This window comes from Odontesthes bonariensis, chromosome 1, assembly GCF_027942865.1.
Source record: "Odontesthes bonariensis isolate fOdoBon6 chromosome 1, fOdoBon6.hap1, whole genome shotgun sequence".
Taxonomy (NCBI): Eukaryota; Metazoa; Chordata; class Actinopteri; order Atheriniformes; family Atherinopsidae; genus Odontesthes; species Odontesthes bonariensis.
This window is the reverse complement of record NC_134506.1, coordinates 23913334-23925324: the sequence shown is the minus strand read 5'-3', so window position 1 is coordinate 23925324 and position 11991 is coordinate 23913334. Positions and strand designations below refer to the sequence as shown.

The 11991-nt window shown below is 38.2% G+C and overlaps 1 protein-coding gene across 1 annotated transcript; it reads left to right on the top strand.

Annotated features, from left to right (window-relative positions):
* The first annotated feature begins 1850 nt into the window (after window positions 1–1850).
* lipca (lipase, hepatic a) lies at window positions 1851–11337 on the top strand. The gene is made up of 9 exons (XM_075471117.1): window positions 1851–1932; window positions 3873–4057; window positions 4383–4562; window positions 4713–4830; window positions 5592–5825; window positions 7132–7374; window positions 9190–9304; window positions 9704–9922; window positions 11223–11337. Exons 1-9 carry the CDS (start codon window positions 1851–1853, stop codon window positions 11335–11337), a joined length of 1491 nt encoding a protein of 496 aa, XP_075327232.1.
* Window positions 11338–11991: the final 654 nt, after the last annotated feature.

Below are 11991 nucleotides of genomic sequence, written 5' to 3'. Positions count from 1 at the left end.
CGACTCCTCATTCATCAACTCACCTGTCATTTGCGATCATGGAAGACACAGTAAGTAGACTAGCCCGTAATGAAGTTCAATAGTCCAGATAAATAAGCGTGGGGACGAGCCTACCTTGTATCGCGCGTGCACAATCGGTGATTGACAGGCAGCAGAGCCCAGCTCGTAACCTGATTGGTTACCTTTTACCGGTCCGGTCTGCAATTTTGTAAACAAACCTGCTGGCTTTGGAGGGACCTAGCGGGACATATAGGGGACCTAGAGAACTCATTTTTTTTTGTATTGGGGTATTTAATGTACTACTTTCAGAATCCCCGGACAGTTCCAGGCATTATGCTTGAAAAAGAGTTGCAGACTGCAGCTTTAAAGCTAAATGGAAGATACTACATTCAGTTGTTGTCTGTATTCATCAAACCCTAATAGAATAATTTGAGTTTACTGTTCGTGGAATATTTAGCTCTCTTGAGTATTTTCATGTGAGTGTGGTGTTTATTTTTATTTTTTTTTAAAGAAGCTTGAAACCCCTAAATCAAAAGCCCTTCTGTTGCCATGAGTTGCAACCCCACTTGAGCGGATTTCTAACGTTAGTACTGGCAAATACAAAGACAACTAAATTCTGACAATACAATACAAGACAATACAATACAAAGTCTGATGTGACTATTCAACCACGCAGTACATGTTGAAATCATTACGCTCACTATTTAGATCAAAATCACTGCTTAGGGAAGATAGTCTGAGCCCAGCAAAGAGGTGATTTATCATCAGTGTGATGGAAAAAGGAAGAAAATATACTTTAAAAAAAAATGCATATCTTTAAATAAGTAGATGAGAAAATAGACTTGATTCTGTGTGCACCAAGGGTTTTGTGACCATTAAGTGATCATTAACCCTGTTTGTGTACTGAGTTCACGCACACCATTGACCTCAGCCAGACTGATAGTTGAAATCAGTGCAGGGAAAAGGTAATGGTGCATTTTAAGCTAAAACATTTATTTCCTTGTGTAAAAACAACATGACATTGTTAAAAAAAAAAAGGGGGGGGGGTTATGGGGATTTAATTTATTATTGGAAATATTAATCTATTTTTTCTGCTAATTTAATATTTAAAAAAATTATTACAGAATATTTTTGTGCAGACATTAAAATGTCTTTATTAAGAATAACATTCTGAATGATTTAGATGCTTTCCTGGGGTTTTAAGAAAAAAACACATGAGATTAGAGATACATTGAAACCATCTAATGTTCTGGGAGTTTTTTGACCTGCGCTGGGTAATGTGCCAACTCCAACCACATGATCTTCAGAGTGCACCAGGTACATAGAGTCCTAGGCTGTTCAAACATGAGTTGCAGTAATATGGGAAAATTCCACATCTAATGTTTGATTTACCCCCCCCCCCCCCGTGTTTGTCCACAGAAAGAACATTTGCATTCTGAAACATGTAGGTTAAGCTAAAGAAAAGTGTTTCTTGTTCTTTTAAGCAAACTTAGAGGGGGTCTGTATGAAGTATACAGGGTCTTCTCTTCAGTCACTATCTGCATGTTGTGCCACATCTCCTCCCTACCCACACCTCTGCTCTTTCACAATAAGTTCGATTTACTTGCACTGACTCCCAGCCAATCAGGTGAGGACTGAAAGCCCCTGATCCATACACCATTTCCCCTGTCTTACCTTTTCTGTCCGACCAGTACAGTAAAATGACCTCATTTTAAATCTTAGGACAGCCATGAAGCTTATTTAAGAGAGCTTCTACTCCAAAAGGATCTCACCTTCAAAGTCTTGCTGTATTCATCCCACTGCAGACCTGAAGCCTGGTTCAAAGGGATTACCAGTGTCTTTGTGACATCATGTCTGTAGTCAAAATCTTGTGGTGTTTGCTCTTAGCATATCACCTCAATGAGGGGAAGAAAATCAAAGGAAGCAGAGCAGGTAAGTAACGTGCCAAATGGTCTCTAAAAGTCCTGACAACATACATGTTTTGCCTTAGTTTAGCTCCCTATAATAATGAAAAACCTACAAACTGAAGGTAAATACAGAATGTTGAACAGCTGACAGGCAGACCTTTCCGATATTTAGACTGATTTAATCATGGTCAAGTACACTTTTCATACCCTTTTACACATCGCTGTCTGTTCATGTTAGACTCATTAGAACGCGAAACTGATATCAAACAGAGGACACCAAAGTGCATTGTTAAGGCTGATACCTTAAGTTTTTAAAACTTGATGTTCTGTCAGAAGTTTATTGGAATTCTCATTTAAAATTCAGCATGACAATATAGCTTGTTCCCCATCTTAAACTGTGCAAAAGATTTATGTCTTTCAAGAAATATCCAACGTATGCAGTTCAGACTTCTGCACACATTATCTGAAAGTATCTCTTTGAAAACCGCCTCATCTTGCATCTGATCGTCCACTTGAACTTAAAACAACTTCTGTGGGTTTGAACAAAGCTCACCTGCCCAGCCTGTGATTGTAAAGTTTGACCGAGCTGCGCAGTTCAGCTGTCACACACTGCTGAGGGGTTCAATCAGGACTGATCCATATGAAAAGATTGAATCAAATAATTTTTTTTTTAAGATATGTCATGATTTATTCACTTCTGGTTACCCGTGTTGGACAGTTAGATCATCTCCAAACCCTTGATTCAGTTTTCAAATCAAGTAATTGGTCAACTTTGTATGTTACTGTTGTGTCAAAAATAGCTGATTTTTATATGGTCTCAAATATTCAAAATCTCAGAAAAAGATATATTGAATGTTGTTTTCTAGTTTGAAAAATATGTTTGGCATCCCTTCTTCCTTGCCATTTTTACCCTTGCCAACAGAAAAGGAAATCTGTTATCAACATTCTCCCAAATTTTTCTTCTCAAATCCCAGTCTAGTGGTTTCACAGCATTTTCTCGTCATCTCAACATAAGCCTCCCTCTCCCTTCTGTAATCCATTTACTTAAATTACATGTCATATTTAATTGGTTGTCTCTGTGTTTGGTTGATTAACATAAAATACATAAAGTGGTTCACAGTTGCTCACAGCAAATAACACACAAACTACACTGTGTATGCAAATTTTGTTAATGTCAAAATGTGCAAATCTCTGCAAATTATTTGTAAACTACAAAAGTTTGAATTGGACTGTGTTTGCTTTTTTAAATTTGTCTCTATCTTGGACGTGGATGAACCAATGTTGCAGTGAAGAGATCAGCCAAAAACAATGTGCAGCTTTAAAAGCAGACAGATGGAAGACTAATAGTTGCTGTATGACAATTTTTGCGACTTCTACTGCCCAATCTATGGTTTTACCATAGATTCTATCTCAGAAAGCGCAGCTAATGTGAAGGTAACACTGGTTGCCAAGGCTCCTTGAATTCTGGTCTTGTTATTAGAAGACTAGAAAATGTAATGATAGATTCCATTGGGCGAGGCTCCGTAATCTTTGTGGTCGCAGACTTGGCTAGGGTGCAGGAGTTTATATAAAAAAAGTTTGTGTAAGTTCTGGCCAAGAGTTATCATATTAGTAATGATGGAGGCATCACATGTGTGCATTTGTCAAAGACGTCTGCATAAGCTGGAGACAAAGCAAAGTACTTCTGAATGGGTTTTAGTCTATTTACAGTCCAAATATGAAAGAAACAGGAAGAGACTGCTTTGAATTCTCTTCATTTACTTTTGGATTATCGTACCAGCGTATTAATTAAAACAGTTCCCCTGGTCTAAAGGGGAAAAATATAGTGACTTTCCATGCAGGCTATTCCTTTTTAATTTTTTGGTAATTTTTTACCTCAAAGTAAACATATCATGTAAATGCTCTGAAAAGCAGAGAAATCCAGGAGAACAAACAGATAACTCTTGTGCTGTTCTGATCTCTAAGGAGTAATGGGCACAGAGGAGAAAGGTGTCCTGAAGCTGAGAGAGCCATATGTCAGCAGTTCAGTGTTCAGGCTGTTATTGAGAGGTGAGGACACCTGCACACTGGACCCTCTGCAGCTGCACACTCTCACCTCCTGTGGCTTCAACAGCAGTAATCCCCTCATCATCATCACTCACGGGTGGTCGGTAAGGTCAACTCCCGCTCTCTTTTACACTTCACTGATTTCAGCCACTGAACAGAAAACATGGGACTCGACTACAGGACAAGGAAACAAGTTCAAAAGCCAGAAACACAATGAAAAATGATCAAATTTGCTCAAATCAAACACTGATGAAGTTATTGATTTATTTAAGGTGTTTCATACACAGTTACCTTTTGTGTATTTGTTTTCTTGCAAACTCTTCATATCTGTATGTTTCTGACTTACTGAACATGATCAGCCAGATATGGTGTCCATAGCAACACATCGGTTTTTCAAAAAGAAACTCATTTCGTTTTGTTCTTTTCAAGGTGGATGGTATGATGGAAAGCTGGGTGCTCAGACTGGCCTCAACTCTCAAGACTAATCTTGTAGATATAAATGTGGTGATGACCGACTGGCTGTCCCTGGCTCGTCAGCACTATCCCTTAGCAGTACAGAGCACCCGCACCGTTGGGAAAGACATAGCTTACCTGCTGCAGTCACTTCAGGTGAGACATTTTCCACAGGGAAACCTTTCATTTTCATGCATGAAATGAAGTAAAATATTTTCAGTGGAGCTAACTTTCCTTTTTAAGTCATGTAACGCTTAGCATGCCCCACTTTTACAAAATCCTTTACATGTAGTAAATCTCTAACAGGAAGAGTACCAGTATCCAGTTAGAAAAACTCATCTGATTGGCTACAGCCTTGGCGCTCACATTTCTGGATTTGCTGGAAGCCATCTGGAAGGCTCAGAGAAGATTGGAAGAATCACGGGTAAGTTTTTCCACAATAGTTCATCAGAAACACATTTTGACTTCAGTGGCCAAAATAAACATTCAGCCATATGTATTAAAAAGTTGGGATGCTGTGTAAATCATCAAATTAAAACAGAGAGTAATGACTAGCATCATCCAGAGCTTTACTTTAATTGAAAGCAATAAAAAGTAAACACATCAAATGGTGATATTGAAAAATGAAACTGTTTCTGTTTATCTCCTCTTTTTGAAGTTAGATGTTGGCAAGAAATGTTATAAATAGTTGAGACACAGCAAGAAAAGACAAGAAATGTTCTGTAAAGCTTAAAATAACACCTGGTGGAACATCTCAAAATTAATCAGGTTAATTGGAAACAGGTCAGTAGCATGCTGGGTTTAAAAAGAGCATCCCAGAGTGGCTGCGTCTCTCAGAAGTAAAGACAGGGAAGGCTTTACCTCTGAGAAAAAAATCTGGGGGCAACGCAAGGATTCCAGTTTGGGATTTAATCATCTATAAGATAAGATGTGAGTTATAACTCTCTCAGATATTCAGTCTCCTCTGGGTCCATATACACACATATATATACTGTATGTATATATATATATATGTATATAAAATACTAATACTATGATTTCACTGTTTTTCTAATTTGTATTTACACTATTTGATTTAGACATAGGATTTGAATGTTGTTTAAATTGCTGCCCATTGTTTTAATTGACAATCTTCATGTTTTTTTGAAACTGCATTACTTCAAACAACACATTGCATCTCTCCAGGTCTTGATCCAGCCGGGCCGCTGTTTGAAGGCATGTCTCCCACAGACAGACTTTCTCCTGATGATGCAGAGTTTGTGGATGCCATCCACACCTTCACCCACGAGCGTTTGGGCCTCAGTGTTGGCATCAAGCAAGCTGTGGCACATTATGACTTTTACCCCAACGGAGGAGACTTCCAGCCAGGATGTGACTTGCAAAATATTTATGAACATATAAGCGAGTACGGGCTCCACGGTATGATGACACTCTGCAACACCTCAGAAAATTAGGACGAAAGCGCATGTGCGTTGGTACTATTCTCTGGAGAGCAAGAGATAAACAGCCGCAAGCTTACCTTTCAAGGCTCCATTTCATTACATATTCAATGAGGAAGGGTTTTATCGAGCAAACTGCTCTTTTAGAAGCAATATTTTAGCTATGGTTTATGCTCTGAGGACTGTGAAAATATCCAGTGTGTGTATATATATATATATATATATATATATATATATAGTATACAGCCATGCTATATATATGCATTTTGACAGACTTTAGCACACAACCACTTCCTCACCATTTGTTGAAGAATTCTGGGTCAGTTGCCACTATCTACAGCTATCCACAAACCAAGTCCTTTGTAATCCCTATCTGTTCAGTTTAAGAACACTTTCATAGGTTCTGCTTAAACTGTTCAGCTGTTAGTAGGAGACGAGGAATGGGCCATCTCAGTAATCCCCTAAATTACATTGTCTTTTTTTACGGTGCAGGACTGTGATACTTGAAGACTGCATACGTAATAAGAGGGTTCTTAGGTGCCACATTAAAGATAAAGTAATAAATCATAAATAGCATTATGTATTTACTGATACAAAATAGTCACCAACAAATCCTGAACAAAGCCAACTTTTTTGTGTCTTTAATGTGTGTAATAATGATTCCATACCACTCTGGTACCTCATTCTACCATCTACAACCCAACTCGGATCAGAGTTGTGTGTTCTGCTGTTTCAAGGCTTTCTGGTTTGCCTCTTTGTGTGCTTTATCATAACATTTTTTTTTCTCTAATTGGTCTTCCCCCTCAGTTTGAAAGCTACATCTTGGGCTCCAGTTCATCTTTCACTTGACAGTTGACAGTTTCTCTTTCTGTGTTCATGCAGATGCATTTGATTCCCCTCTGTCCCACAGAAGTAGCTCTGGGAATTGTGGTGTCTCTCAATTGAAAACACGTTTGGATAATATGACAGTGATAACCACATTAAAGCATCTGTCATCTTCAGGATTTAATTGGCAACATGTGGCATCCTGTGCTCTGTCCATCCCTGTGAGCTGAGCTGCCTCCAGGCTACATGAGTCTACTCAGAGAAAAGGCATTTAGAGCAGAGCAGAGCAGTGGCACATATGATGAGGAGATCTGAGAGTAAGACAGGCTGATAGATAACAGGATTAGTGATAAGGAACTAAATACGCATATGACGGTCAGGCATTGTGATTAAGTAACTCAGATCAGAGTAGTTTAAAAAAGTGTTTTAAATTTCCACCATATTTTTCTGTGTTCCCACAGGCTTTGAACAAACAGTGAAATGTGCTCATGAGCGGTCCGTCCATCTGTTCATTGACTCTCTGCTGAATAAAGACAAGCAGAGCATGGCCTACAGGTGCAGCGACAACAACGCTTTTGTCAAAGGTGTCTGCCTGGATTGTCGGAAGAATCGCTGCAATACGCTGGGTTATGATATCAAGAAGGTTCCCACAGGCAGAAGCAAGAGGCTCTACCTGAAAACACGATCCCGGATGCCTTTCAAACGTATGTAGCTGTCCTGTTAACTAGATGGGCTTAAGATTCATTTATAAAAGTGCTTTACAGAGAACATATAATGCTTTAAAACAAAAAGGCCTTCAGTTGAATTCAATGAATTAAATCCAGTTTGCAAACAGGAAAATCTTAGAATTTGATTTAAAAAAAAAAAAAAAAAAAAAAGTTGAAACAAACCTGCAGCTTTCTTAGAGTTTGTCTTATATATTTATTTATTTTTATATATATATATATACATACATATACATACAGAGGTATTCTGTCTTTTAAATAGGATTTGAGCTAGTTTAGTGCGGAAGTAGAAAGTCCCACCCAAGTTTCCAATCTATGGGTAGATATGCTGTGAATGACTGTCAAATATAGTACAGTACTGAGATCTAGTAAACTACGACTTGTCTGTGTTTGGGTGGGTGGCTGAAATATGTTAAAACTGTTGTTGAATGTCAAGAACATTCAAGTTCAACAAGAAGTTGTTCTGCTGTTGAGAAAACAGCTTGTTCAATGAGTTTATCAAAAGAAGAAGGGTTCTTTCTTTTTTTTTTTAAACAGTGGCTTGATGACTTCTCTTTTCAGAGACAGAAACCATTTTTTAGCAAAATTGTATATATATGTATGACTCAAGTACTGTGGTCAAGTACATTTCGAGGGAACTTGTACTTGCTGTTTCCCACTGGCTACATCCACAGAGTCAATGAATTGTTACACAACCAATCCATCCATCCATTTTCTATACCTGCTAAATCCGTCAGTCGGGTCGCGAGGGGGCTGGAGCCTATCCCAGCGGTCATCGGGCGAGAGGCGGGGTACACCCTGGACAGGTCACCAGTCCATCACAGGACCACACAGAGACAAACGAGACGAACAGCCACTCACACGCTCACACTCACTCCCAGGGACAATTTTAGAGACCCCAATTAATGTAACATGCATGTTTTTGGACAGTGGGAGGAAGCTGGAGTTGTTACACAACCATCTGAGAAAATATTAAACGAGTAAAATCCGTTCTATCTCAGAGTAGCAATATCTAAATGTTGCTTGAATGTTAATGGATCCGTAGTTATTATATAGTACTTTAGCATATACAGATTGGATTACTAACAAAGCCTATTTTGGTCCGTAATCAAATACTTTACTTTTAAACTGTAAGTACCTTTTGCTTTTGGATCGCTTTACATAAACAAGGCTTGAAGGACTTTTCATTCCAATTTTTTAAACTTCGGTGCTGGTATTACAAGAAGAAAAAGAGTGGATCTTTCACCACTGAGTCAGTCAGTTCTGCAAACACTGCCTTCATATCACTAATTCTGCGGCAACAATTTCTTTTGTTGAATTGCTTTAGAAAAGTGGAAAATCTTCACATCAACGTTTCAATGAATTTAGTCATTGTTGTATATTGTAGTTGATTTTACTGAACAGGGCATGTCTGCGTAATGGGGACTTTTGACCATTTACTTAAGAAAAACAGGGTTCTTCCACGCCCAGATTTTGCAGTTTGAGAAGTCATAGCCCATTTGAATGTCCTTTAAGTACCTTTACTTTAGGCAGAAGTCAGTGGCCATGTGAATTGGCGAATAAGATGTGATTTTTACAAAAAAAAGGTGTGACATTTAGTGTTGTAATGTGCTGTTTATTAGAACTCATCAAAATTCATTAGGATTCAAATTTTGAAGAAACAGCTGAATATAATCAGCCCATAAATCAAAAAAGTTTTAGATAAACAGAAATTAAAGAAGGTGTTGGATAGGTATTCTGTTACCATGGTTACCATCACCTCTTCTTTGTTTTTTTTCGGCTGCCTCTTTGCAGTGTATCATTATCAGTTCAGGATCCAATTCATCAATCAGATAGAGAAGATTGAACCTTCTCTCACCATCTCCCTCACCGGAACGAAGGAGGAGAGCGGAGACCTCACCATCACGATGTGAGTACTGTCTTACCCCCCATCGGGCTCGCATCGCATCTAAAATCCAGTCTTTGATGCATGCAAATATCCAGCTTATCCAAGTTAAAGAGAGCAGCTGACACACATGGAAACAACTCAAACTGCTGCACGAAAGAAAACTATAAATAGGGAAGATGGGATGAATTATTTAAACTAGACACCATTCCCTGACAAGTGTGTTATCTTAATGTTTTGTGATCAGAGAGCCTGAGGCAAACCAGTACAAGCAGGGGAATCTCATCAGCTGTCCTGCTTTAGCTGCTGATCATAACAACAGCAGGATTTAGCTTTGAAAAAAAAAATAAAAATTTTAAACAAATTTCAGGACAAAATATCTAACGCTTGTTTTAATTTCTTCCCTCGTACCCTCTTCACCAGCAATGAAAATATTTCAGGTAACACAACCGTCACCTTCCTGATCACACTGGATAAAGACTTGGGGGACCTGATGTTGCTCAAATTACATTGGGAGGGACCGGCTATGTGGAAGAACATGTGGAATCGGGTGCAGACCATCATCCCCTGGGGTGGCCAGTGGGGAAAACCTCAGCTGACTTTGGGCAGTATCGCTGTCAAAGCAGGGGAGACGCAGGAGAGGTAAAGCTTGTTGTTAAAAAAAAAGACAAAAAAAAAACACTCCTTTGTTGCATTATATGTGTGCAATTATTACATGTCATTTATAATTTTACGGGTAAAAAATTTAACCAAGTAATTAGACTTGAAAATCTACATTATACCATCTATAATTTGCAGAGGTCAGCTGTTTGGTCCAACTGTTGTTTCATCAGAAACTGTTTCTAAAACCCTGTTTTTAAAAAAATAAATAAAATAAAATAAAAAAAAATATTTAAAAGTTGAGGTGCTGTGCAAAATGGAAGAGTTTACAAATTACATGTTAAAAAAAGTATATGTTGATTCCCATTTTGCTTGATATAATATTCCATCTGCTAAAAAGTTTGACTTCCTTTGTCGTTTTTTTGGTTTCACAACGCTCCAGATGTTTTCAGTGGTTGGCAGTCCAGATTACTGGAACTCTTTCACTGCACTTGCCATGTTAATGCATGCAAAAAGTGGATTGGCATTTTCTTTGGGAAGTAAGCCAGGTTTTTCTTTAAAGTAATTTGGATGGCAACATATTTGGCTACAAAACCTGTATATGTAGTCGGCACTGATGCCTTTCTCAGATGTGCAATTTACCTGTGCCGCACTCTCCTACCATCACTGATGCTGATTTTTAAACTTTGTACCGACAAGAAGCCGGATGGGTTCCTTCAAGAGAACAATTTAAGTTTTGACTCTTCAGACCACAGAACAGTTTTTCACTTGATCAACAAGCTCAGAAGTTTTTCTTTATTTGTTTGATTATTTGCAAGCAGTCTTTCACCAGCTGGTGAAAAAACCCCTCCATCGTTTTACTTCTAGAAGACCTCTCTCTCAGCTTATCTGCTGCCAGCTAACCTTGTGAGATGTTGCCTTCTGTGAACTTTTTTTTTTTTTTTTTAATTATAATCGATTTAAAAAAAATAAATGAATTGATAATATGGTTTAAAGCACGAATGATAGTAACTGAAACCTGTTCTTACAGTTGTCTATGTGAGTAGATGCACTCTATTGCAAGGAGCGCACACAAGCAGCTGAAGTATGAGAAACTTAATTTTACATGAGCAAAATTTCCTAAAGGAGTTGACGAGTGGTCACATTTACCATTTGAATAAACTCTCACTTTCTGCTTTTATATTACTCGTTCAAGCTGCAGTATCACTCCTGAAGACTTTTACTGCCATCTAGTGGACTGTTCCCCCACACACAGGATCTGAACACTCACACATTCTGTTTAATAACTCCAGGTCAACTAAATTGTTTTTTTTTGTTTGTTTTTTTTCCTTTTTTTCTCCAGGACATCGTTCTGTGCCATGAAAAATGATGGGCAGCATCTTGAAGTGTCTCAGGATAAAGTGTTTGTGCGCTGCAAAGATGACAAACCAAAACAACGCAGGAGGAAGCACAGCTAATGGACTTTTTTTAGGTTTCTTCGTCATTTCGACAAACCTGGAAGATCCCAGCTGGATAAAATCTTCCGTTCTTATGACGAGGCTGTGAGGATCGAGAGGTTTAATTAGAAAATGAGTAATAGAGTTGTATAACTCAGTTTATTAATAAGGCTTCAAAACAACCAACTATTGGAACTGAGCTAATATAAAACAGATGTATTCGATATTGTGAAGAAATTATTAATAAGCTATTTTTTGCATTTGGCAAACACTCTCTCAGCCTAGATTTACTTTTCCTCCCACAGTGGGTTCACACAGTCGAAAGTCTAAACGGCTGAAAGTTGCCATATCAAACATTAACCTGAGACTAAAAACAAACTCAGAAGTTTATCCACTCAGATGACGTTGAATCCAAAAGATGTAACCTGTTGAGTTTGCGAAAGACCTACAACCATTTTAAAAATCAAAAGAACATAGAAACACACCTGTGCACTGAATGTAAAATCTGTTTTCTATTCTAATGTGTCACTTTTTTTCTTTTCTGTGTATGCATGGAGGCTCACTCATGACAGATTAATGATATGACACACTGAACAAAACCCAGAGTGAAACTAACAGGTTCAGCCGCCACAGCAGCCAGATCAGAGACTTCCTTTCTTTAATTATGAGTCATCC

Coding starts and splice junctions, on each gene's coding strand:
- lipca (XM_075471117.1), top strand. CDS start 1,851: ATGTCTGTAGTCAAAATCTTGTGGTGTTTGCTCTTAGCATATCACCTC. Junction 4,563..4,712: donor ACCTGCTGCAGTCACTTCAG/GTGAGACATTTT, acceptor AATCTCTAACAG/GAAGAGTACCAGTATCCAGT. Junction 9,923..11,222: donor GCAGGGGAGACGCAGGAGAG/GTAAAGCTTGTT, acceptor TTTTTTCTCCAG/GACATCGTTCTGTGCCATGA.